At 32.5% G+C, this 27,213-nt stretch overlaps 1 protein-coding gene across 3 annotated transcripts in view; it reads left to right on the top strand.

Moving 5' to 3' along the window:
• Positions 1-27,213, top strand: part of Unc50 (Unc50 RNA binding protein) — a 55,638-nt gene that overhangs the window by 22,060 nt on the left and 6,365 nt on the right. For all 3 annotated transcript variants that reach the window (XM_035359628.2, XM_035359627.2, XM_035359629.2), the window contains 2 exons: positions 20,138-20,203; positions 27,046-27,166. In XM_035359628.2, coding sequence (XP_035215519.1) covers positions 20,138-20,203; positions 27,046-27,166 — 187 coding nt within the window. The remainder of the gene's footprint in view (positions 1-20,137; positions 20,204-27,045; positions 27,167-27,213) is intronic.

The raw sequence follows: 27,213 nt of genomic DNA, 5'->3' as shown, positions 1-27,213 counted from the left end.
TGCAGTACATCATTTTCTCTAAGTACTGATGGAAGTAATGATAACAATGATAACAAACTGTACCCATTGGTTATAACATACTACAGTAAAGAAAAGGGAGTGATAATTACTTCATTGATTTCTATTTTAGAATGCACGAATAATACAGGAGAAGGTATTTTTAATTGTATAAATGAAAACTTTAAAAACAAAGGTTTAGAATGGAAAAATTGCTTATCATTTTCTTCAGATAATGCTAGTAATATGATTGGAAAGTTTAAAGGTGTAGCATCATTTATCAAAATGCATCAACCAAGTATAATCACCCGAGGTTGTCCGTGCCACCTCTTGCATATAGCTGCAAAAAAAGCTACTGAAAAATTAATTGGCTCAGAAATAGATATATACACAGTCCAATCACATTAATGTGACCACCACGTACTTTCCATGTCAGAGTTAAATAACCAATCACAGAAGGCAGGTGGCAGCACAGTGCAGTTGAGCGTATATAAAGGGTGTGTGAGGGCTTCGGAAAACATTTCAATCGTTGCCGTAATGCAGAAATGAAGCGATTTATCCGACTTCTAAAAGGGCATGATCATTGGCTTTCGGGCCAAGGGTGGAAGCATTTCCGAAACGGCTGAGTTTGTGAACTGTTCGCGTGCCGCCGTGGTAAAAGTGTACCGTGCATGGCAAAATGGGACTGTCCAAAATCAGCGACGTGGCAAATGTGGTGCACCACGGGCCATAGATGACAGAGGCGAACGACGGTTGCGGAGATGCGTTCGGGCAGATAGACGGGCTACCGTTGAGCAACTGACCACCAAAATGAACCAAGGGGCTACCAAAAGTGTCTCCCAAAGTACTATTCAGCGAACATGCTGTGTCTGGGCCTCCGAAGCAGACGCCTGGTTCGTGCACCTATGCTGACTGCTGTTCATCGACGGCGAAGGCTAGAATTTGCACGCCAGTACAGCAGCTGGACATCCACTGAGTGGCGACAGGTTGCGTTTTCGGATGAATTGCGTTTTATGCTCCATCGGACAGATGGACGTTGGCGTATAAGGCGTGAAACCTCTGAAAGGAACCACCCTGCAACCATTTCCGGAACGGTCCAAGTTGGAGGCGGGAGCATTATGGTCTGGGGAATGTTTTCCTGGCATTCTCTAGGTTCACTGATCATTGTGGAAGGCACAATGGATCAATACAAGTACGCATCTGTCCTTGCGGACCATGTTCACCCCTACATGCGCATTGTTTTTCCTCAGGATGATGGCATCTTCCAGCAGGACAATGCGAGGTGCCATACAGCTGCCAGTGTACGTGCGTGGTTCGAAGAGCACCAGGATGAGTTTATCGTCTTCCCCTGGCCAGCAAACTCACCTGACTTAAACCCAATTGAGCATCTGTGGGACCATCTCGATCGAGTTGTTCGCGCCATGGATCCTCAACCGCGTAATCTAGCGCATCTGGCCACGGCATGGCTCAACATCCCAGAGATCACCTTCAGGGACCTATGTGACTCTCTTCCTGCACGTCTCGCAGCAGTCCGCTCTGCGAAAGGTGGTTATTCTGGCTTTTGACAGATGGACACATTAATGTGACTGGACTGTGTATTTTTACTTGGAAAAAAGTTCGAAACGGAAGCATAGCATCAAAGTTGCTCAACAAATTTTGGGACAGAATGCAAAATCTCATAAAATTTTGAAATATTGCAGTACGAGATGGTTGTCTCTTTTAGAATCTATAACAAGGATTTTGGAACAGTGGGATGCTGTGATAAATTTTTTTGGAGATAAACCAGATAACAGTGAGAATGAAGGAAAGAGATTGCAAAACATTAAAAAAATCTTACAGTCACCGACCACCAAATTGTACTTGTTATTTTTGAAAAATACTTTGCCTTTGTTTATAACAGTAAATATTAATTTGCAACAACAAGCTCCTTATATACATAAATTGAGAAGAGAACTTTTTGAACTTTTAATGAATTTATTTGTTAGATTCGTAAAACCATCAGTAATTTCTAAAGAAAATGAAGATGTTACTCTAACGTCTATTTCATTTCAGAAGTATAGTAAACAAAAAGAAAATGAAAATTTAGTGATTGGTGCGGAAACAAGACTATATTTAAAAAATGCCAAGTTGAATGAAAGTGAAGTGAAATAATTTTTCAATTCTGTGCGAGCTTTTTTTGTAACTGCATGTTCATATATAATTGATAAATTTCCACTGAGTGATCCATTTCTAAAACATGCTGAAGTTGCTGACATCAACTTGAGAACTGAAGTCTCATTTTCATCTGTTCTTTACTTGATGAATACTTTTCCATCCATTATTGATGAAAAATGTCTTAATCAAGTAGAAATTGAATTTTCCATGTATCAAGTAGATGATTTGAAAGAAATTGTAGATTTGCGTATTGATATAGCATGGGGAGAAATTGCCAAATTAAAAAATATGAATGGGTGTATTAAATACAAAGTATTGCCTTCTGTAATGCTTGCTGTCTTAATAATACCTCATTCAAATGCAGCTTGCGAAAGAATTTTTTCTATTGTTAAAAAAAATCAGACGGAATTTCGACCAAATTTAGGTCTTAAAACTCTTGAAGCAGTTTTGATTGAAAAAATAAATATGCAGGCAAATGAAGAACTGTGTTATAAAAAAACATTCTCAAAATCAGAACTTAAGCTTGCTAAGCATGCTACATATAAATCTTTGCATTCATAAATTATGCGTATTTTGTTTAATACTTATATGTATCATTCTTGGTTATTTAAATTTTATTTCCCTGTAGAAATCATGTTCAGAATAAAGATATGATTTATAGCTTCTGATTTTTTCTATGATTAGTAGTGATTTGAAGTACTTTTTATTAGTGAATGCTTGAGGAGTTAAAGGAAAATTTCTAATTAAATGTGCATATAATTTACAAGGTATATTTTTAATTATTCAGTTTTATATGTATATGGATTTTAAATGTAATAAAATTGATTACAATTAATTATTAATTTAAAATTAATGAATGGTTAATTACAACATACGCTATGCGCACATTTTCAAAGTTGTAAAAATGTCGTTCGCGCGTTGACTACTGACAAGGTTTGCTGAAGGTTGGAGTCTATGTATTAAGGCAGTGGTTCCCAAACTGTGCATTGTGGCCTCGTCGTAGGGGCACCCTGAAATATAGTATTCGCTTCATAATTAATTGAACCATGATCTTTGGCCAAACCAATTTTTTTTTTTTGAGAAGCTAAAAATATGTAGATTTTTTGTGTGTTTTGTTTTTATTTGGCCCTGTATAATACTAAAGTCGCCAGCACATAATATTATTGCGAGTGTGAGATGGCAATGCTGCATAACACGTGCAAGGCTAGAATGACATTTTCATGGCTTGTTCCATAAAAAGAAACCACGAACTTCTCTTTGTATTGTTGTTAAAGTTATTTAGCTCATCAGGTTGTTTGGTTCAGGTTTATGTGTATAGATTGGGGTTATTTGAAAACTGCTTCATAAAAAAGTATTGCTGTAGGAGTGGAGGCTCAGGACCTCTTCGAGATTTTTGATGCATTCATATCTGAAAATAACTTGAATTGTCCTAAGTGCATTGGTGTGTGTATTGATGGAGTTTTCTTCATGTCTGTCTGCTATGGAGGATTACAGCATTTATTCGAAGCAAATTAAAAAATGCACTGTAAATCCATTGCATTATTCATAGAGAAATGCTTCCACTAAAGCATTTGTGTCCTGCACTAAATCAGGTATTTGAATGTGTAGTGAATGTGGTAAACTTTATAAAATCTCATCTATTGAAAGCAAGTTTTTTTTTTTTTTTTTTTTTTTTTAAAAAAAAAAAAACTGTGTGAGAATATGAGAATATGGTAACTGAACACTCGTCTTGGTTGTACTATAGCAGAGCACGATGGCTGTCTTATGTTAATGCTTTATCACGTACCTTTCAATTGCAGTAAGAAATTTGAATTTTTCTTACAGAAGAAAGATATGAAGATTCAGACGATTATGCTGATGTCGATTTTTTAATGAAACTGGCATATTTATGGGACATTTTTTAAAAGCTGAATTTCCTTAATCTCTCCCTGCAGGGAAAAGCATGCACCTTTTGAAATCAATGGGAAAAATATCGGCTTTTATTTAAGTGGGAAAAAAAAACCCCTCAAACTATGGAGAAGAAAATTTATTGAAGATGCATCTTTTTAATATTGCTGCAATTTTTGACGCCAAATGAACTTTATCTTTCCCTAGATATAAGAACCGTGTTGGAAGGGCACTTAACACAATTAATTACCTTGTTTGATAAATACTTTCAAAATGAAAATTTTGATAGGTTTGCATGGATTCAAGATCTGTTTAACATTATTGCTCCTTCTGAACTTATTTCTGTGGAAGAAGAGAATTTTATTGAGTTATCTTGTGACAAAAGTTTAAAAGCAAAATTTTACTCCATCGAATTGATTGAATTTTGGATTTCAATAAAAGATGAATATCCCCTTTTAAGTGATAAGGCTCAGTGGATTTTAATTCCATTTTTGACGTTGTATTTTTGCAAAGCTGGGTTTTTAGCAGTTGCTGTAACAAAAAGCAAGCATAGAGCAAAAGTCAATGTAGAAAAGGAAATGAGGTTTGCCGATTTTGCCTCATGCAAAGATTTCCGGATTCGGGTGTTAGAATCACTGTTGCTGTAAAATTTCAACAGCTTTTTTATTGTGTATATCATACACAATCGTGTCGCAATTCCATACCGTTCTCCTATAAATCGAGGAGTAGCACCTGCTTCCATCTTTTGCAGAATTTGCACTTTTTGCGTTACCATCGATGCAACGTGTTTACATTTTTAAACGTTGCAAGCAGTAAAATCATGAGTGTATTTCTTATCTGTCATTGTATTAAAAAGGGCTGAAATTTAAAATATTCTTAATTTATCCACAAAATATCCGGATAAAAAAAAAGGCAGCACTAAACAATCTCGTAAAATGAAATAACAAACTCAGAAAATACAACAATGTGAATCATGAACTTGAACAAAGAGTTGAGTGAATCGTCTGCTTTTTTACCTCGATGCAGATTAGAGGGGAAAAAAACTTATCTTGTTTTTTTAAAACTTTTTTATATCAATAATTTGGTATTTCCGTTTTGACTTATTATTATTCGGTAATTATGACGTCTTTATTCGGTAAGTACTTTTTTCTTTGATTATTTCATACTCAATGTTGCAGTTTCCGGAACCTATAAACTGAATGTTTATATTCTGAGAGGCAACGTGGATTTCAGGTCGGTGGATTTTCGGTATTTGAATGTATTAATAACTATAACAGGGTTTGTATTGCGCGTAAGTACAGTCAAAAGTCTTTAATCCGGACTTGTCGGGACTTCGGCGATTCCGGATTATCGATTTTTCTGGATTATAGATCATCAGTTTAAATCTGGCAAGATGGCATGCAGAAATTATAAAATTAAAAATATGAAACCGTAATTTATAAAATAATGAGCAATTATGATCTAAAGGGTATCAAAATTTACAAAAAAAAAAAAGCTTAATATTTATTTGTTTACTTTATTAAACATTTCTTTCAACGCGCGCATGCTTACCTTACGCATAGCCGAAATTAGAAAATTGCAACCAGAAAACTATTTGATTTGTATTCGTGATATTTATAATGACGAGGAATTTGATTTAAATCATATCAAAGATGGAGTACATCGAGATTAAATACTACATTTAATAAGGAATTATAAGCCGAATAAAATAAAAACATCTGCTCTGAAGATAACGATAGTGGTGACAGATCAACTTCCAGTTCATTGCGCGTCGCGACGTACCCCCCCATGCAGAGCAGCGGGAAATTGATAAACAGATTTCGGAACGGTTAGATAAACAAAGGATATACCTTTATCCATTTTTTGTAGCAATTCGTTTTTTGTTTGATGTACATCGAATCATACTTTCGTTTTTTAGATCCTTTGGGAGCTCCAGCATCGGAAATTCTATTTGACATAATCGAAAGTTCAAGCTTACTTTTATAAAATTGCTCTTACAGTCTGCAAAAAATAATAAGCCGGATCCAATTCGAAGATTAAGGAACAACGCAATCATCAACATTAACTGAAATAGATAATTAGATAATTTTAGCTTATGCCGTCCGACGCGAAAACGTATTCTGCACTTGCGCAGACGCATGTGCGCAGTCGTAAATGTCTTGTGCGGACACGTAAAATGCCTATGAGCATGCGTCAACGCGGCGCATGCGCAGAAAGATTTTAGCTTTGAGGTCCGGATTATAGATCATTCCGGCTTATGGGTGTCCGAATTAACGACTTTTGACTGTACTTAACTTTTCTGGAAATAATTTTTGAAATGATTTTCCCTTTAATATTGGCCAAAAGCTGTAAAGTTTCCTTAATTTTGCTCATCTGACATTTTTGTCCCTTTTCTGTGATACTGCTGTTATAAATTATGGATATAAAATTGAATCATTAAAAGGAAGAAACATTTTATTTACATTATTAATTTAAAATATTTAATAATGATGCAACATACAATTTAATTAAGTACAGTGGTTCAAATTAAAATAATCAAATATCTAAACAGTTAAATTAGTAACTGATCAAAGGCACGTTCCTATTAAATTGCATTCTAAATTCAAACTAATTGGAAAACGAATGCCGTGGAAGTGAGAGGAAGTGAAAAAGCACATCATGTCTAATATATGAGGGCAATGCCATCCATCTAAATCAAAACAATTTCTACATGTTTGTCATGTAAACTCTTGTAACTCTTTCAAGAGTTCACATAAATCTGTTATTAAAATTATATAAAATATTAGATCATTAAATTGATTTCAATCAAGTGATAACAAATATATGTTCAAATTAAAATTGTTCAATTAATAATTACTGTAATCAAATCAATTAATGAATATTATACCATATAATTACAAAATAAATGATAAATAAATTAAAAGTGAATAGAAAATATATTCAAAACATACATTTATTTTAAATTGTATTAAAATGAATGTGAAAATGTATTTTCAGGAAATTTAAATCATTCATAACTATACAGAATTAGAAAAAAAATTGCATTAAGCAAACATATAAAAATTTCAGTGGCTCAGAATTTTTTTTTTTTTTTTTTTAAAGTTCTAATGGATAAAGCAGTTGAACTGGTCTTCCTATTATTGTTCCTTCGACAGTGTTTAGTTATAGGAAACGAATTTTGCCATCATGGCCAGGAAAAATTTGTCACATTTCCATAGAAGTTTGCACTTATAATCGTCTCCTATAAAAACAAGATTGTCATCATACGAGTTAGAATTCTTTAATTGGTGAGCTTTCTCAAGATCCATTAAATATGTATTGTTTTTTTCTACTGAGTGTACAATTGTTTGAGTACAAAATCTTGATACATCTTGCATTTCGTCAGAGTTAAATTTTGGTCAAACTATTTTTAATAATGGAGTTAAAATTGATGGTAGTGTAGATATTTTTCATCCAATGTTCAAGAAATTGATTGTGGTAGAGCCTTTACCACTTCAGTGGTGGAAGCTCCTTCCTTTAAGCTTTTTCAAGTATTTTTCTTAAACATTCTTTCACGGATTTTACAATTCTTCCATAAAAGCTGCATATGCTGATGCGCCCAAGATCAAGAAAGCAAGAGGCACTGCAGGCTGTGGCCCTCTAGTGTTGTACCACTGAGTTTAGTTTATAAAAGCTTCTTTACAAACTCCATATTCTTTTATAAATTTTCATTTGATTATTTCATTGGCAAGAAAATCTGAAATTTATTGTCAAAATTTTAGAGGAACTTTGAGTTACTTTTTTTGCCCTTGTAATATTTTATTATTTAACAAATAATTATATTATCCTTGATATTAGAGGGGCAACACCATATATGTATCGTATAACCATTGCTGAGCAACATCAAAAAATGTTTAAAATTGTTATTCTGAAAGTTTTACCAGCTAGTAGATGTATGAAAATTTTATAGAGAAAGAAACTGTAATAGTAAGCTGGAGTGTGAATCTGTAACGGATAAAATTGTATTTAAATTACCTAACTTCATGAATTTAGAATAAAATTTTATGTTTTACTAAGAAGCTCATCAGTTAATTTGATAAAAACTGCAAAATACATTACAGTCTTGTAAAATTAGGGGTTCCACTGAGATCCTGGAAATTAGGAGTGCAATTATCAATTTTGATGGTGCTGGTCTTCTAATCTCATAGAAAGTTGCTGAAATTTTGAGAAAAAGTTTTCTAGTACCATTTGCTGAGTTTGTTTATTTCAAGGAGAAACGGATGTCGGAAGTCTGCCGTTTTAAAGCCAGCTTTTGAAGCGGATCATTCAAAGGTTATCTTTGTGTTTCTATAACTTGTGTCCGAGCAAAGAATTGTCAGAACAGGATATTGCTGATCTCTGAACATAAGGTTAACTTTTGGTTTTCATAAAATAGTGTGTATTGAGTTTTAATATTTCATTTCAGAATTATATTTAAATAGTGTAAGTTTTCGGTAAAAAAAACTGATACTAAAAGTATTTTAAAATTATTATTTAGGCTTTACTGTTATTTGTATTGAATTTTTATGTTGATAATTGATACGTGTAAGCCATCCCGGCATTTATTAAAAAAAAAAAAAAAAAAAACTGCTAGCTGTGTTTTTGAATTTAATGCCAAGCAGGCACGTAGAAAATGAGTAACATCAAAATGACGTAGTGTGATTTTATAGTTTACTGCCAGTTTTGTTTGGCAAAAGTCTTTTCTTAGTTCTCACCATCCAGGCATATGGTAGATAGTAACGTCACTCCGGCGTATTACAGCTAAATTATATTGCCAAACTGGCAAAAATTGTTTTTATTATTGCCAACTGGGCGTGGAGATAAATAGTAAAATCGTCAAACTGACACGGGTAAAATTCCATTGTATTGCCTAACTGGCAAAGATGTTTATTGCTAACGATGAAGTTAGTTACTGCCAACGATGCTTGTGAATGGTGAGGTAAAATGTCAACCTGGCATAGTATTATTTTATGTTGTGCCAAACTGGCAAAGATGTTTAAATAATTCTCTCCAAGTGGTAAGTGTTAATATTTGACAAATTAAGTCTTTCCAAAAACTATATATTTTTAATAAAGTTACGATTTGTAAGATTCAGTTTTAAAAGAAAGCTTTTTAAAGGTAACTTGTTCAACATGTCATTCTTAGCTAGGAGTAGAAAACAGGATTTAAAACTATTGGCTGCAATTAGAGAAGAAAGAGAAAGAAAGGAAGAATGCAGAAGAGAAGAAAGGGAAAAGGAACACAAAGGAGAAGAAAGAGAAAAGGAATACAGAGAAGAATGAGAAAAGGAATGCAGAAGAGGAGAAAGAGAAAGAAGAGAATTACATAAAAGAGAAGACAGAGAAAGAAAAGAAGAAACCCTAAAGAGGAGAAAAGGAAAAAGAATGCAAAAGAGAAGACCGAATTAGAGCTTTTTAACTGCAGAAACTTCAATTGGAAGCATTAACTGCAAGAGCACAGCCGGTAGAAACTACATAAATCACATCATATATGATGTGATTTATGGTGAAATAGAAAATCAGAAGGAAGGTGAAGATTTGGTGCAACTAAAAAAAATAGTGGAAGAATGTTCAGAGGAAGACAAAAATAAGTTTTAATTCCATGTTAGAAGCTATTTCTGCTGAGTATGTGATTACATACTAAATTTCCAATCAACGATGAAGTGATTTTGCATGTTTAACTTGCAGATATTTCTGCTCTAGTAAATGTATCTTTTTCTGATATAAGATATTTTGTGAATAGATTTCCAGTTTTACTTCATTTGGTCATGAAAGATGATGATATTGATGGTGCAACTCATAAAATTCTGGTCGCGGTTTTACAGTTAGAAAACTTTTCTAAATTTATGAAACCAGATAGGATTGACATCAAATGGGGTTTAATTGAAAAACTGAAAGATGCTGATGGAATTTTAAAGTACAGTGAACTGCCTAGAATAATATTGGTTATCCTGATAATTCCCCATAGTGTTGCAGAGTATGAGAGGATTTTCAGTGCTGTTGTGAAAACAAGGACTAAATTTAGGCCTAATATTAGTAATGACATGTTAGAAAAACTTTTATCAGCAAATGTAGGCCTACTTGGTAATTGCTGTGAACAAAATTATGAAGTTATTTAATGAAAGCAAATTCTGTCACTATTCATAGCATTTGTACGAAGGCTGATTAAAGTTTTTTTTTGGTTAAAAGATGCAAAATTTTTTTTTTTCATACAAGTATTTTTGTACTCTTTGCATTATTTAAGAATTAGTAACTGAACTCTCAGGTAGTAATTAGTAAAAGTCTCTTCATTATTAAAAAATATATTTTTATCATTAAAAAAATCTTTTTGTTACTGAGAAATATCTCCAGATTTCATAAAATAATCTCTTGATTTTTAAGTATCGTAGGTTGGCAAGTATGGAAATACCTTCAGAGCGAGATGCATAAACACTTGAAATAAGTAGTTAAGAGTTGGAACTATTAAGACAGATTGTAAGTAGATCTCTTTTGACTTTAATTAGGATTGGGTGCCAGTGATTGGAACTGATGATATCTCCTCTGGGATGTTGATTAGGGGACTGGGGAGAATATTGAAAGACATTGGAATGCTGCTTACTTTCCTGTCAGTAGAGTAGGGTTCTTGAATTAAAACAAAAAGTCTTTGTGGTTTTGGGATAAGAATTCTGCTAGATGATCAGATGCTGGTTTTGCCTGTTGTAGGTTGATTTGGAGAAACTGAATTGAAGAAAATGGTATTAAGCTTTTCATAATGTTAAGCCCCATTCACAAGAGCAGATTCAACCGGTAGCGAAAACCGGTTCTTTCAACGTGTCCCATTCATATGGGACAAGCATTAACTGCCTCGCCGAATTGAAGGTAGAATTCGGTTGAATGTTCCTTACCTCTCGGGAGCAGGGCAAATGGGGAGATTTTCCGTACTATACCGTGCAGTTCATTTAATTTTAGTTACTGCTCACTGCACTGTCAGCGAAACACTCATACTGAGAGATGTCTAGGGATGGGATAGCATCCCCCCAAAAATTAGATAGAACTGCACAGAATATGGAAATTATAGACAAATATAAACAAGGTTATTTGATTCAGAAATATCGTTCAGATTAAAACTAAAGTTAAGGCAAGTGCATATCGGCTTCAATGCGACAAGGGACTCAATACCTTTTGAGTGATTTTTTTAAAAAAAAATTTCAGCATTTTCATCTACATTTTATGAATATTATTAAATGGTTTTGTGAGACAATAATTTTAAGCTTAAAAAAAAGTTTTTGCTAGTAATTTTTTTTAATTAAAATTTTTGAAGAAATATTTTACAATTAAAATGTTTTTCTTCTCCTACAATTTTCAATGTCTTCCCCCAATTTTTTTATTGTATTTATTAGAGTGTTTTTAATAACTTCAAGGAATGATTTTGTAATTAATGAATTACAGTCAAAAGTCTGTAATCCGGACTCGTCGGGGCTTCGGCGATTCCGGATTATCGTTTTTTGCAGATTATAGATCATCAATTTAAATCTGCTAAGATGGCAAGCAGAAATTATAAAATATAAAATATGAAACCATAATTTATGAAATAAAGAGCAATTATGATCTAAAGGGTATCAAAATCTACAAAAAAAAAGCGTAATATTTATTTGTTTACTCTATTAAACATTTCTTTCAACGCGCACATGCATGAAACATACAATACGCATAGTCGAAATTAGAAAATTGCAACCAGAAAACTACTTGATGTGTATTTGTGATATTTATAATGATGAGAATTTGATTTAAATCATGTCAAAGATGGAGTACATCGAGATGAAATACTACATTTAGTAAGCAATTATAAGCCGAATAAAATAAAAGCATATGCCCTGAAGATAAGGATAGCGCTGACAGATCAACTTCCAGTTCATTGCGCGACGACGCATAGTCGAAATTAGAAAATTGCAACCAGAAAACTACTTGATGTATATTTGTGATATTTATAATGACGAGAATTTGATTTAAATCATGTCAAAGATGGAGTACATCGAGATGAAATACTACATTTAGTAAGCAATTATAAGCCGAATAAAATAAAAGCATATGCCCCGAAGATAAGAATAGCGCTAACAGATCAACTTCCAGTTCATTGCGCGACGACGCATAGTCGAAATTAGAAAATTGCAACCAGAAAACTACTTGATGTATATTTGTGATATTTATAATGACGAGAATTTGATTTAAATCATGTCAAAGATGGAGTACATCGAGATGAAATACTACATTTAGTAAGCAATTATAAGCCGAATAAAATAAAAGCATATGCCCTGAAGATAAGGATAGCGCTGACAGATCAACTTCCAGTTCATTGCGCGACGTTACGCCCCACCCGCAGAGCAGCATGAAATTGATAAACGGATTTCGGAATGGTTAGAGAAACAAGGGATATGCCTTTGTTTGCAGTCCATTGTTTGCAGCAATTCCACTTTTTGTTTGATGGGCATCGAAACATGCTTTCGCTTTGTAGATCCTTTGGCAGCTCCAGAATCAGAAATTCTTTTTGACATAATCGAAAATTCAAGCTTACTTTTATAAAATTGCCCTAACAGTCTACAAAAAATAATAAGCCGGATCCAATTAGAAGAATAAGGAAAAACGCAGTCTGCAACATTAACTGAAATAGATAATTAGATAATTTTAGCTCAGCTTATACCGTCCGTTATACATTAAACGTGCATGCGTAAATGTATTATGCACATACGTAAACGCATTATGCGTTTACGCATGCTCACAAAGTTTGTATCTTTAAGGTCCGGATTATAGATCATTCCGGATTTTGGATGTCCAGATTAAAGATTTTGACTGTAGTTTCTGAGAAAAAAATAAAAATATACTTTTATCTAAAATCTTTAAAAAAATATGATCTCGGTCACATTTTCATTTCAAATAATTTTTCCTTTCAGTATTTTGCAAAACCCATCCTTGTTTCTATAAAGTATATAATTTCAAATAAGCAGTAAAAAATAATAAAAAAATTAGTCCATACCTGTATATGTTTTAGGACTTTAAGTAAAAGGATTTATTGAAAAAATGCAAAAAGGTTTCTCAGTTTGCATATGCAGTTTAAAAAATACAAAATGTCTAAATAGACATTTAATCATTTCAAATCTTTAAAATTTTATTACTGAATTTCAATACACACATATATATATATAAATCAAACCTAATGCTATTTATTCAATTGGTAAATATAAACATAAATTACAAACCTTTTTTGAAACCCTTATGTGGCCAGAAAAGTTGCAAAAACTCATAAAACGCAAGCAGAATGTTTCTTTACCTGTTTTTGTTTTGTAAAAAAAGTTCAAAACAATTTTAATACATTAATTAATTATAATATTGTTGCGTACGTACGGGTTTGTAATAGATTGATAATAGTTTGTAAATGATTGTCATTGCACTCAAATCAGATGATAGCTTAATTAAATTTATTTTATGAACAGAAACACTTCAAAGTTCTAGAATTTTCCACAGAAATACTCGTACAAGTATTTAGAATATCACTAAGTATAATCAGTAGATATGCTTCAATCTAATAAGAATGTTAAACACAACGGAATGCAAAACGCATCTTAAGAGAAAGTTAACTCAGGAATTTCTCCAATTTTATGCTGAACTAACAACTGGCAACAATAACAACTTATATAGCATAAATAATGTCATAAAAATAGTGTAGTATGATGAGATTATTACTTTGAAACCGATGTTTCGAATTGATGCCCAAGAAGAACCAATATTTCCTATTCTGCTTCATTGCATATCTTTCAAAAAAGTAAAAAAAACATCCAATTAATTTCCTTTATCATTTTTTTTTTTAAATGCAAAAAGTTTGTTTTATAAGCTTTGAAAATGTCGGAATTTGTAACCGATATATTTTTAGATGTGAAATTTTAAAATTAATGGGTGTCAAAAAGTCTAAAAATATGAATGATTTTAAAAAATTCTCTCAAAATATTTTTTAAAAAATTACGCTAAAAATTTCATTTAATTTTTTTTTTCCTCCACAGTGTGTTATGGTGCAAACTGTAATATTCTGAGATTCTCAGTTTATTTCTTAATATCTGCAAAAAATCATTTCAACTTTAAATTTGAAAAAAATCTAATCCTCTAAAAATCAAAAGCGGGACACCACATCTACAAGCAGCGTATGTACAAAGTTTGAGTTCTCAATCTTATGGGGAAGCAGTTTAAAAATCCATGACCATCTTTTAACCATAGCGACAAGCACCAAGAGTGAAGTAAATAACAGCTTATAAACTAATAATAACAATAATTAAAAAGCATATATTTTTCAGGAACCATTACGAAAGTTCAGGTACCAGCTGCGAAAGTACAGATTACAAAATTAACAACAGTAAACAACGTTAAAAATGTGTAAACAATATTAGAAATCTGCCAATTCGGAGACGTGATTGTTCACAGAGGCTTAGGTGTAAAGGGAAGGAAGACGGTGGTCTTCTGAATGGGCCCTAAAGACAAAACTCTTTCATGTCTCCTTTTTCTCCTCTTGCTAATGGCAGCTGTGCGAAGGAGCATTGCATGTGAACGGGGCTTTAGAGGTTGTTTCTATTATATATTATTGTCCATGCTAAAATCTTGAGTAGGATTGTTATTCTTTATACTGTATTCTTGCTTGTTAATTGCAATTGAAGAATTTTCAGTTGTGCATGTTGATATCATTGCAGATTGTAGCTTTGTCCAAATATAATAATTTGTTTAGTTGACTCTGATAAAGCTGCCATATTCTTTCAAAAGCAGCATGATCTGTAGGCAATGAACAACCAATATCTTGGTTACTGCGAACAGAATTTACACAGTTTTATGTTTGAGGAACATCCTCTATGAGAGTATCGTTTTGTGCAAATGGAACAGCAGTAAGGCATTTTGACTATTACGACTATTTCGTCTAAGACCTTGAGAATGAAGACAATGGGCAAGTGAAATATGAGGATGGAAAGAACTCAACTTGAATCCAATGAAGACCTGCTGATGAGGTAAAACAGTGGAAAGAATCTGAGGAAATTTCGACAATCCAATTATTTCTATTTTCAGATCAGCGAATTGTGAAACATTAAGAGGTATCATGATCATAATTTGATGTAATTTTCAGAAAGAACAGTTTGATATCTTCTCTAGCTGCTGAAAAGGGTACGTTAGACACCATTATCCTGATACTTTTGGGTTTTAATGTATGAACAATCACGGAAGCTTGCAGATGTGAGTTTTTAGGGACTGAGTGTTGTAAATGTTCTAAGTTTGCTTTTCGACACTGATTAAAAATGTTTTAGACTTCCTAGTGCAGATATTATTGATATGGATATGCAGTTTTTGCAGATTAAGTGCCAAACTTAGTTGATTTCTGCTATTTTAAGGTATTCTTTTTGAATCTTTAAATTTTAGGAATAGAATATGATTTTTGATTTGATGGAGTCTGTTTTTCAGAAATATTTTTGGTGGAAGCAATGCCATTGGAATTTGGGGATTGTTCTAGAAAGTTTATTTTGATAAACTTTTTAACCTCTTATTGCTAAAAACTTTCCCGTACTTCAGAAATAACTAGTTTTTGAAGGCTGAAGAGACAGTTGCTCTCTCAGTTCCGTGATTGTGCCTTCCTGCTTTGCTGAAGTTTGTAGCAGTTCCCTCTGTGTATAATATTATCATTGTTTTTGTGTAGTTTCTCTAGATTGGCAACAAGAAAAATATAAACAAAGAAGTCTTTGCTTTGATGTTGTAACTCTAACATCTCCTTTTATTCTTGTAAATTAAAATACGATTCATCTGTTCTGGAATTATCATTTAGGTCATTAAATTATTCCATATATTGACTCAGCATAGCATCCATAACATCTGGTGACTCTTGGGATGAATAATTTCATCTAAACATCAAACTATGCAAACTGAAAGTGCTGTTTAGAATACTCCTGTTGAGGAATTTACTGTGAACAAGGTAAGCATTAAAATTCCATCTTTTGGGCAGAAAAACCAGATAGTTCGTTCTTCCAAATTAAAGCACAGTTCTCAATTGCTAATATTAACCAGGATTAGATTAAATTTAAATGCATCATAACACATTTAGAACCGAAAGTAGTTGAAAATATATGGATCTAATTTGTGAATTTAAAGTATAAAATGATTTTCGGTTTTGAGAGCCGTAAAAAATCGCCAAACTATTGTTGATGCCTGTGCTGCCAAAAATAATTGTGGCAACCCTAACGCAATAAAGGAAGTATAACTATCTAAGATTAATGTTTTAATTTAGATGAAAAGTTAATTTCATATAATAAATTTTTATTATTATAATTTATATTAAAAAAGCTAAACATGACTGAATGGAAGCATAAGAGTAAATAACTGTTTCATATCATTATTATAATTTATATAAAAATTGCTAAACATAACTGAATGGATGCATCACTATTTCACTACCGAGTTATGGCTAAAGCATAATTTCATCTCGTTGGTTGTTCAAACATCATTTTCTATAATGAATGATGCCTTTTCTATGAAAAAATTCTCGGTAAAGTGCAGAATCGCCCACTTATTTGTTTGCCGCTTTTTACAAGAGTAAAAACAATTGGATTTTTGTCAATTTTCTTTTACTTTTAAGTGAAAATAGGTCGATGTGCACATAGATAAAGTCAAGGGTGTGCTCAGTGCCATTTTTGTGCAATTCTGGGATTTTTTTTAAGTGAAAATAGGTCGATGTGTACATGGATACCGAGTATGTACAATTCTTAAAAACGCGTCAAGCAGTGGGTGATTCTGTACTTTACTCAAAATTCTATTGAAGACTTTTCGTCACCGGCAATTCCCAAATTGTTAAATCCATAGGATATCAAAAAAGGATTTTAAAATTAAAATAGTATTTCAATGGCGTCTTAAGAAATATAAACTTGCACAATCTGAAATCAGCGCGTGTGCTAAATTTGGCCCTTTTGCGCATACATTTTCGCTGCAATTTTTTTACAGTCCTCAAAACGGAATAGTACCTGATTTTCAAACCAATCATACATTAACGCTTGTGTCATCTGTGCTCTTTTATTAGCGTGATATATAATGGGGAAAATCTTTACTCTTTTAAATGCTCTAGGTCGTGTATTTTTACGAAAAGTTTACTTGTGCATTCCAAAAAATTCAAAAAATAGAAAATTTAATCTTATTTTGAGCAAACTCTTTTAAATGCTCTAGGTCGTGTATTTTTATGAAAAGTTTACTTGTGCATTCCAAAAATTCAAAAAAAAGAAAATTTAATCTTATTTTGAGCAAACTTTACACAGTTACAGTGTGCAAATCCAGAACTTCCCAGCCAATGCATCACTGCATTGTGAATTATGAACGTTGAATCAAATCATTTATAAGGTATTTCTCCCACCTTATTAGCACACCTTTGTGGTATAGTGTTCAGTTGGCACGTATTCGAGAGTCCTTGTTTCGAGCCCTTCCGAGGGCGTTTCACATTTTTCATGTCTTCTTCGAAATAACCTAATGTCTCTATAGTGGCACCCAAACTAAAAGGATGGTGGATGACGATTCTCCACCACCAGGATTTGGTGATTGGATCCTGTAATCCCCAGTCACCCTTTAAAAGGGGGAGTAGATAAGGTATTTTTTCCGCCTTCTTAACATACCTTCGTGGTGTAGTGGTGAGCACACTCAGCGCATATTCAAGAGGTCCATGGTATAAGTCCCAGCTAGGGCATTGCACATTTTTCATGTCTTCTGCTTAGAAATAACCTGATGTCTCTACACATTAAAAAGAAGTTTATTTACGTTAGTGACAAAATCTTTAATTATAATACTAAAATGATGGTTCAGATTCAAATTAAATTAATCAAGTATCTGATCAGTTAAATCAGTAACTGATCAAGAGGAATATAACTGTTCCTATTCATACAAAACCTGAATTCGAACTAACTCGATAAGGTGTGCTGTGGGGTTCCTGGGGAAGGGAAAAAGCATGTAATGTCAAATGCCCCATGCCGACGACATCCATTCAAATAATAAAAAAAAAAAATTCGCAGCTGTTATTCTAAGTTTGAATTATTAATCGCCAGTGGTTGGTGATTTTTTGGGAAGGGGTGCAGATAATCAGAAAATAGCAAACATTTAATTAAAAATTTTAATTTTAAATTTGTGTGTTTCTCCTCATTTCAGTTTTTTTGAAGAACTTCTGGTATTGTCTCAACTGGCGATCTACTGAATTTCATTAGTTAGTTAATCACTTTTATACTAGATGACACCACCTCTTTTTCAGACTATTTTATTTGTAAAAGCAATGTTTATGCTTATTATTTCTTTCACATCCAATTTGTCCGTTGAATCGTGAAAAGTTTTTAAAATGCTGTCTTCAAATCTTTGTTGTCAGTTTATTCTCATATTACCGTTCACATTACAAAGAGTTGAAATAAGAAGCAAATGGAATAACTGTTATTTTAAGTGGCAACAGTGTTTAATTTATCTCTAAATTCATTAGCTCCCTTTTTTTAATACTCTTGCTTACAACAAAATTTTTGTAAATAGGTTTTGAAACAACTAAATATAGCAGTATGAAATCGGGTGTATTTTGTCTTACCTCTTATCTGTTTCATTCAAGATATATGCAGAATTTTTGATATGATCTCTATCCATAACATTTAAGGGTTCACTTTTAATTATATTAATGTTGAATAATATATTGAAATGTTTAAACCAGCTAATCTGATTTTTACAAAAATCTTCCACCCTTTTGTTCGCACGTTGAAAGTTTTCTTATATGCAGTATAAATCACAAGAAAAGAAGTAAATATTTTGTGGAACAAAAAAATTATTAATATTAAATGATAATAAATCTAACCATGTAAATTTAAATGAAATGGCAGAAGAAAAAAAAATGGGTAAAAACAACAATTTTAGAGACACCCTCTATCAATCTGTTAAGTAACTATACAATTAAGTAAGATAAGATTGTCTATTAGAAGGATACAGAACTTCTTTTCCTGGAAAATTTCCTGGAATTTCCTGGAAAAAAAAGTGTTTTTCTTGCATCTTATTTTAAAATACATAGTTTAAAATAATTTTGCCATTTTCTGAATATTATAAAAATTTAATGTTTAAAATAGAGTCTGCTTATATTGGTAGCTGAATAATTTTAATTTTGAAACTCTGAAACAGCACATAGTCAATCATTGAAAGGAGAAGAAAATTGTCAGGTTTTATACAGATTTGAAGTTTAGGAAGTGAAATATTATTGGGTGTGAATTAGAAATTGAAATTTAAAAACTAGGACCAAATTTTATATTTCTGAAATGGCTAGCAAGATTATTGTAAAATTTAATATTTATGCATCATTTGAGGCATAGTACCAAAATATAGGGGAGCACTGACATATCTTTCTAGAAAAATTCAGTTTTGCATTGGAATATAAGATATATATTAGAGCAATGCTGTACATAAATCTAATGCATATGCCCAATCATGATTTTGAGGCAGGAAAATTACAATTTGAAGTTAGTCGAACGGCTAACTAGAACAGGAGATATAGAACTGTCTCCTCCTTCTTTTTTTGGGCTCACTGAGACAGTTTTTGCTGGCTTTGGACTTTCCAAATGTGATGAAAACAGAATATTCAAAAAAATTTCTTTGTCATTTACTTTTTATATTAAAAATTTAATAAATATCTGTGAAGTTAGATGAATGTATTTTTCTGCATTAAACTGAAAAAGTTATGAAAGGTGTATACAACTTTCTACTTACACTGCATAATAGGATTGCTTTCTTGAATTGTGTAATGCATTATATATCACAGGTACATATTTTTTGTCATTTGTAAAAGCGTGGAGGAGGGAGAAATGTATCAATATAAACTAATTTCTCTTTCTAATTTATTATTAATTTTTATTTTATGATTGATTTCAGAAGAAATTAAACAAATTAGTAAAATGAAACATTTCGGGGAAAATAATTTAATTGTAATATTTCATATTCCTGTAATATGTATATACTATAAATGTATGTACTATAAAACCTGCTCTTCAAATTACTTTAAAGTTACCATAAAATAATATTTTTCCTCTTTGTAGAAACAAAAAATCAGTTTGCCAGAGATGATCCTGCTTTTTTGGTACTTCTTAGTTTTTGTCTAATTGGTATGTATATGTTTGCACTAAGCTATGCATAATCTTTGAAACAATTTATTTTTAATATGTTTATTAGTGATAGTTTAAACTTGTTAATTTAAGGAAAATGAAAAGTATTAGTGTAAATTTTTGTGCTTGCCATGTGCTAGGTAAATGTATCTTCATATTCTTCCCTGTATTTGTTCTCCCATATACATATGCATGCTTGTGTGTGTGTACATTTAACACGTTGAGCACGCCGCCGAATTTGCTGTCCTTTCCGTTCAGCCGGCAGTGAGCTAAGCCGCAAAGCTAAGCTGTATTTTTGTTTAGAATGTTTCAATACATTTCATTAAAACTAAATTTGATCACATTTCATTGAGACTATATTTATTTTTTAACTTTAATACTGTTGGCCCCGCGGACCGACGCCAGCCAAACGAAAATTCCAGTGCCAGTCCCCAGGGACCGACACCGGCCACACGGAAAGTTCACTGTCGATCCCCCGGTACCGGCGCCGTGCTCAACGTGCTAAAAGCAGTGAATGAGCTAGTTTTCTTTTATATATTGTTAATATTTATTGCATCATAAGCAATAATTATCATATTAGAATATTAGCGTATTTATTGCATCATAAGCAAATATTACCATATTATATGGGTTATGTAACACCATATTAGGCTTTCCCAATGATTGAAGTTTGAAATTTTTTTTTAAAAATAAAATGCAAAAAATATTTTAAAAAGTAGGCTGAAGATATATAGCTCATGTCTTCTTGGTTTTTTTAGGGGGGATCCAAAATTCAAAGTTGACCTTATTTTTCCTACACAAATGAGAAATTTCTATCCTGCCTCTTGCTGACAGATGATAAAACAGCAAAAAAGCTAGTTTAGTTAATGATTTTGAGCACATGTCACTCCTTTTCGACTTAGTGTTGCTGAGGTAACGCAAATAAAATACAGGTAAACTCTGCTATAAAGAATTTCAAGAGACTGTATGCTTGGTTTGCTATATCCAATCCAATAAGTAAAATTGTCGTAAAAAATGTATAAAAAATTTTAAAATAAATAAATTTTAAAAAATTGTCACATGTATCAGAAGAATTGAATAATAAATTTCATTTTAAAAAATGCATATTAAAATTTAATTGCAATTATTATTACTTGGAACTATTCCATTTCCTAGTGTAAATTTCTAGTTATTAAATATCTAGTGTAAATCATGGAATTTATTTCACAAAAATCAGTTTGACTTAAGTCTAACTACAACTGTTAGTCAACAATAAATCTACTGAAGCTTGTCCAGGTAAAATGCTCAGAATTTCTTACGAGGTAAAGTGTACATGCAGTATGGAATTAAAGTTGCTTATAGATTATTTCAAAACATTATTTGATGGTATATTTGGTATGTTAGAAGGCATTATTTCATATTTTGATGAAAAATAATAAGTATGGATAAGTCTTTAAAAGATCTTGCTTTTAGACTATGATAAGTTCTGACCCATCTTTAAGAAACATGTTTGCATTTAAATAAAGAAAAATGTCAATCCTATGTAACTTAAATGAAATTTGTGCAATACAGAATTGATTGAGAGAGAATATATATCTATTTAATCCAAAATCAAAGCCTTGCAATCTGCTCCAGTTTCTAAAAAATAAACAATTACCAACAATTTTAAGCTTATTAAATTTTTATTGTGGTTTAGTACCTAATAAAGCAACAGTTGTGGAGCCTTTAAATGGCTTGTTGGAAAATACTCCATGGAAATCAGTCTGCAGAAAGTGCATTAATGCATTTTGATGAAAATTTGCATATAATCCTTATTTTTGATGCTTCCACATATGAAATAAGTTATGCCCTAACTCACAAACTTCCAGATGGTCTTGAAGTTCCAGTTACTTGTGTGTCTAGAATTATAACTTCAACTGAAGGAAGTGATGTATAAATTAATAAGGAAGCATTAAATATTATAGCAGGTATTTAGAAATTTCACATTTAGTATGGTCATAAATTCACAATTGTGAGTGATCCTGAGCCTCGTTTGGCACTTTTTTCCTAAGCTGATATTATATCCTTGCATAAGATGATAACATAACAGAACATGTATGATTTTACTCTTGTATGGAACATGTAAGGAAATTTGAAATGCCGATATATTAAGTAGACTGCCAGACTATCGATTAGATTGAAATTCCACGACCTCTTGAAGTTCTTTTTCTGAAAGTTTTTAAAGATCCTTCAGTATGTGCAAATAAATAGCTAAAGCAACACTAGAGGATTCTATATTATCATGTGTGCTGAACTGGGTGTTGAGGAGATGATCTGAAGAAAATGATTCCTCAGAATTTCAAATATAATAAACGAAGCATAATGAATTTTCCATATATACAGGGGCCCACTAAAGTCCAGTTTAACTGCCGTACGGCTGCATCTGTAGTCATAAAAGTGGTGTCTAGGTATAGTAAAGCAACTATGCATTACTAGATGGTAGAAAACGGTGGAATTAGAGGCTCTATCTCGAAGATGGTACAAGACAGGAAGAAAAAGTAAATTACAAAGTTGTAGAGCATCATCGATTTAGTACGAAAAGACACCTTGTGGATATGAATGCTAATAACAGAACACTGAAAACGCACATGTGTTTCTTTGCGATTTTCGAAACTTGAACGAAAGGAGAAATGATTTTCTTTCGAATGAAAAACGAGCTCACATCGTGCTACAGTGGTATCGCTTGTAATTCATTATCGAGAAGACTTTAAATCCTGGGGTGCATTCTTGTACTGATTGTCTTTACAAATAGAGTAGATAATATGCAGATCATGCGCAATCGTGTCCCAAAACGCATCAACTCAACGCAATTTGATCTTTGTTTGTGAATTTATGCATTATGCAGATAGTGTATGAAACATCACACCTGTTCATCTGAGACAGCTATAAAAGATATATCTCCCAGGGTTTGTATGTTGAAACTCATGCTAATGGACTATTTTCAAAAGATAATTTTTGTGAGATGGTTTGTGACAGTGAATGTGGGCACAAGGCACAATCGACAGCGTGGTTGTATCACAGTTTTTTTTTCTGCAGGCCCGCATCCTTTATATAAAACCATCCTAGTAGTTGTGAAATATTTAAGAGAGACAGGCTACGGGACTAGCCAATTTTGATTCGGCAGACCAGCTAAAGTAAGGTAGAAAGTACAAACGGAAGATATATTATCATACGCCCTCACATATTCAAACAGCAGCACAAAAGAGAGAAGTGAAAACTGTGGCTACTCAAAAAGTCACGCTTGGAAAATCCTAAATGAATTAAGTACTCATCCATACCAGCCAACACCTAATCAGGCGTACAGGGATGCCCAGAGATGTTTCGCATGGTGCAACTCTGTGATGAACCAAATAGAGGTACAGCCAACATTCTTTGCAGATATAGTGTGGATGGATGAGGTATGTTTTTTGTGGAATGAAATATACAATAAACAGAACACCCATTGCTGGGCACTGGAAAATCCATCATGTTCTGCCAACATTTGACATCAAATATGGTTTTCGATTAATGTTTGGTGAGGAATTTATAATAACAGGCTAATCAGCCCAATATTTTACCAGGGTACATTAATGGCCGCACAATATTTAGAACTTCTGCAAGATGTAATACCCACTTTTGTTGAGAACCTGCCATTGCTTCAACTCCAGAATAGATGGCTATAACATGTTGGTGTGCCTGCGCACAAGGTGTCATGAGTTAAGCAGTACCTGATGGTGGAATTCGAAGAATGAATAATTGGGTGTGGTGACTTCTAAGAATGGCCTCCACGGTCATCTTACCTGACTGCACTAGTCTTTTTCCTGTGGGGATACCTTAAACAGCAGGTGTGTGCGACACCTCTACAAACATTGCAGGAACTTTAACAATGTATTACAGATGCTTGTGCAAACGTGTTATCCGCTGTGCTACAGCATAAAGTTCTAACAAGGGTCCAGATGTGCATTTCAGATGATGGAGATAAGTTTGAGTATTGGAAATAAAGGTAGCTTATGATAACTAATCGTTGTTTTCTTTCTAAGATTGTTTCCTCTCGACACAATGTAGGAAATTGCAAACAAACAAATACATGTTTAAAACCTTCTGTCTGTAACATTCATGTCCATAAGATGTCTTTTTGTACTAAATTGAGGATGCTGTAATTTTGTTATTAACTTTTTTTCCTATCTCGTACCGCTTTCGAGATAGAGATGGTAACTTTGCCGTTTTCCACCAGGTGGCACTGTAAGCTATCTCATCTAGGAGCTCATGGCCACTTTACTATACCTAGACACCACATTTATGAGTATAGATGTAGCCGTTTGGCAGTTAAACGGGTGGCACCCTGTATATATATATATATAGATATGTTGTATGATCTTAACTTCATTATGTGCGAAATTAAGTTATTCTACTACTTGTGCAATTGCTGCAAAGTAAGTTAATAATAATTTATTTACTATATAAGATTGATTATATTATCTCCCAAGATTAATTATAGTAGAATGATCTGAAAAGAGTGAATCCATACTTAGTACTATTTCGAAAGATGTTTTTAAGTAACTTGAATGTAAATTGTTAAAAATGTTTAACGGGGACTGGAATTAAATCATGAATAACAATTGTGAAAGGAATAAATCAAAAGCAAGAATTAAATTAAATGCAAGTAATCATTGCCATTGATCGGACAATTGTTATTCATGATTTAATTCCAGTGCCCGTTAAACATTTTTAACAATTTACATTCAAGTTACTTAAAAACGTCTTTCGAAATAGAACTTACTAAGTATGGATTCACTCTTTTCAGATCATTCTACTATAATTAATCTTAGGAGATGATTCAATCTTATTTAGTAAATATATATATATATACATTGTGTGTATTGACCTCTTAAATTTATGCTAAAATGATTCTTTCTTGAATAATAAGGTATTTTATTTAGTGCCAGAGTTAAATTAAGAATTGGAACTCTCCATGTTTTGTTATGGGGGGGGGAACAAATGTGCATGAGTAAAGCATACAAAAATAGTATTTAAAAGAAAAGTTGTCTGTGGCTTTGAGGTCTGGATTTTAGATCATTCCGGATATTGGACATCCTGATCTCGGACTTTGTACTGTATATGTGTATGATGCCTGATATTGCAGATACAGATTGTAATATATGCCAAACAACTAAGCTTAATTCTCCGAGCTCCTATTTATGCTTGAGAAATAAGTTATTTATGGTCTCATTTGCATCTTGATTTTGGAGGACCATTGACAGTTAAAATTTTTTAATTTATTATTGATTCTTTTTCAAGTGGCTAAAAATTAAGCATATTCCTTCTGTATCATCAGCAGCCACAGTTGAAATGTTAAAAGAGTTTTTTGCCTTTCATGGAATTTCTGATGTTAAAATATTATGGAGTTGTCTGGCATTCTCTCCAGAAGAATTCCTTTTTTCCCCTGAAAGATAATACAAATAGAAAAGTTTTTACAGCATCATATTAGCCATCCAAAAATACCGAGAGACTGTATAGACCACAAAAGAGTTTTTTAATCATGTAATGTCAAGTAATTTGAAAATAAAGATTAGCTAATTTTTGTAAGCATGTAACACCATCATTATCTATAAGCTTAGCATCTCCAAAAGTATATTGATGCATCAAAGAATAAAGATATGTTTGGAAAGAATGCATCCTGAGCTTGACAGTAATGTTTAAACCAAGCAAAGAGTCCTTTACAAATAAGGAATCTGAAAGCTTCAAATGCAGGTTTTTGAATTAAAATGCTTCTTTTTATATTCACAATTATGATAGGGGTATGTATCTGTATGATTAAATATTTGCTGTGGTATCTTTAAATGATATTTATGATATACTTGTGTGTTCATTTCTGATAACCTATATGCTACAACATAATAATTACAATCTTGAATAAGGGAAGTGTTGTTGTGACCTTGAAATACCTCTTTTGAAGTTGCAGACTAAACCAGGAGCATAACTATATCCACTAACATTTTTTTTTATTATTGATGATGCGAGAAAATGGTGACATGACTACGAGAGATTTGGTTTTAAACCTTCAGACTATCACAGGAAGTCGAATCAACCATTCTGCTGCTGCAAAAAGGTTTCCTTCTCTTATTTATAAACTTCATGCGAGAAAAACCTATGGCTTTTGTTTCATTTATTCTGTATTCCAAAGAGGCCTTTTTAACCCTCTGAGCGTTACGGGTTTAGCCTTTAAATTTCAAAGTTCCTCAAAATGTCATGAATAAGTGATATTTTCTTGATTTGAATGAAAAAATGACTCATTTTGTACCTTGATTCCTTTTCTTCCAACATACATCCAAACTGAAATCAGATACATTAAAAGCTAGCAGAAGTTTTCATGTATAATGAATGTGGAAGGCAACCTTCTGTACGGAATTTTCCGGCCTTAACGCTGAGAGGATTAAGGAGTTCATTATCATGCTCAGTGGAACCAAGAAGAAGAGAACTGTGTATTGACACGTCCAGATATATCCTGAACTGTGATTTTAGATGTCTTTTGATCTGGAGAGAACAAGGAATATGCAAAACTATGTTCATGAAAAATCAGTTTCCATGAAACCAATTTAATGGTTTTTGAAAGAAATGTAAAAAATGACCGCATATCTTTGTTGTAGAGCTTTTTTAGTATGGCAGTTCTCATGCATATTCAACATCTTTGTTGTCAGAATACTGAAAAGTGGATTAATTTGTTTTGTTTTATATCTTATGTATTATTATGCTGAATTAAATCTGCACTGTATATATTATTGAAATTTTACACATTGTTTGCATCAAATGAATTATTTTTTCTCTCATTTTCCTCCCATATGTAGTTTCTTCTGTTGGTTTTGCTGTTGTTCTTCACTTCCAGTTTCTTCATTTTATTAAATTTTTGCTATGGGTGATTTTTATTGATTGCATTGGAGTTGGACTATTGATATCATCATGTCTTTGGTAAGCAGTTATTAATACTGAATGTATTTTTTTAATATGTTATTCCC

Source organism: Stegodyphus dumicola, chromosome 5, assembly GCF_044657685.1.
Source record: "Stegodyphus dumicola isolate Sdum_Otavi_A_Nest chromosome 5, ASM4465768v1".
In the NCBI taxonomy this organism is placed as follows: Eukaryota; Metazoa; Arthropoda; class Arachnida; order Araneae; family Eresidae; genus Stegodyphus; species Stegodyphus dumicola.
This window is presented reverse-complemented; position numbering and strand designations above follow the sequence as displayed.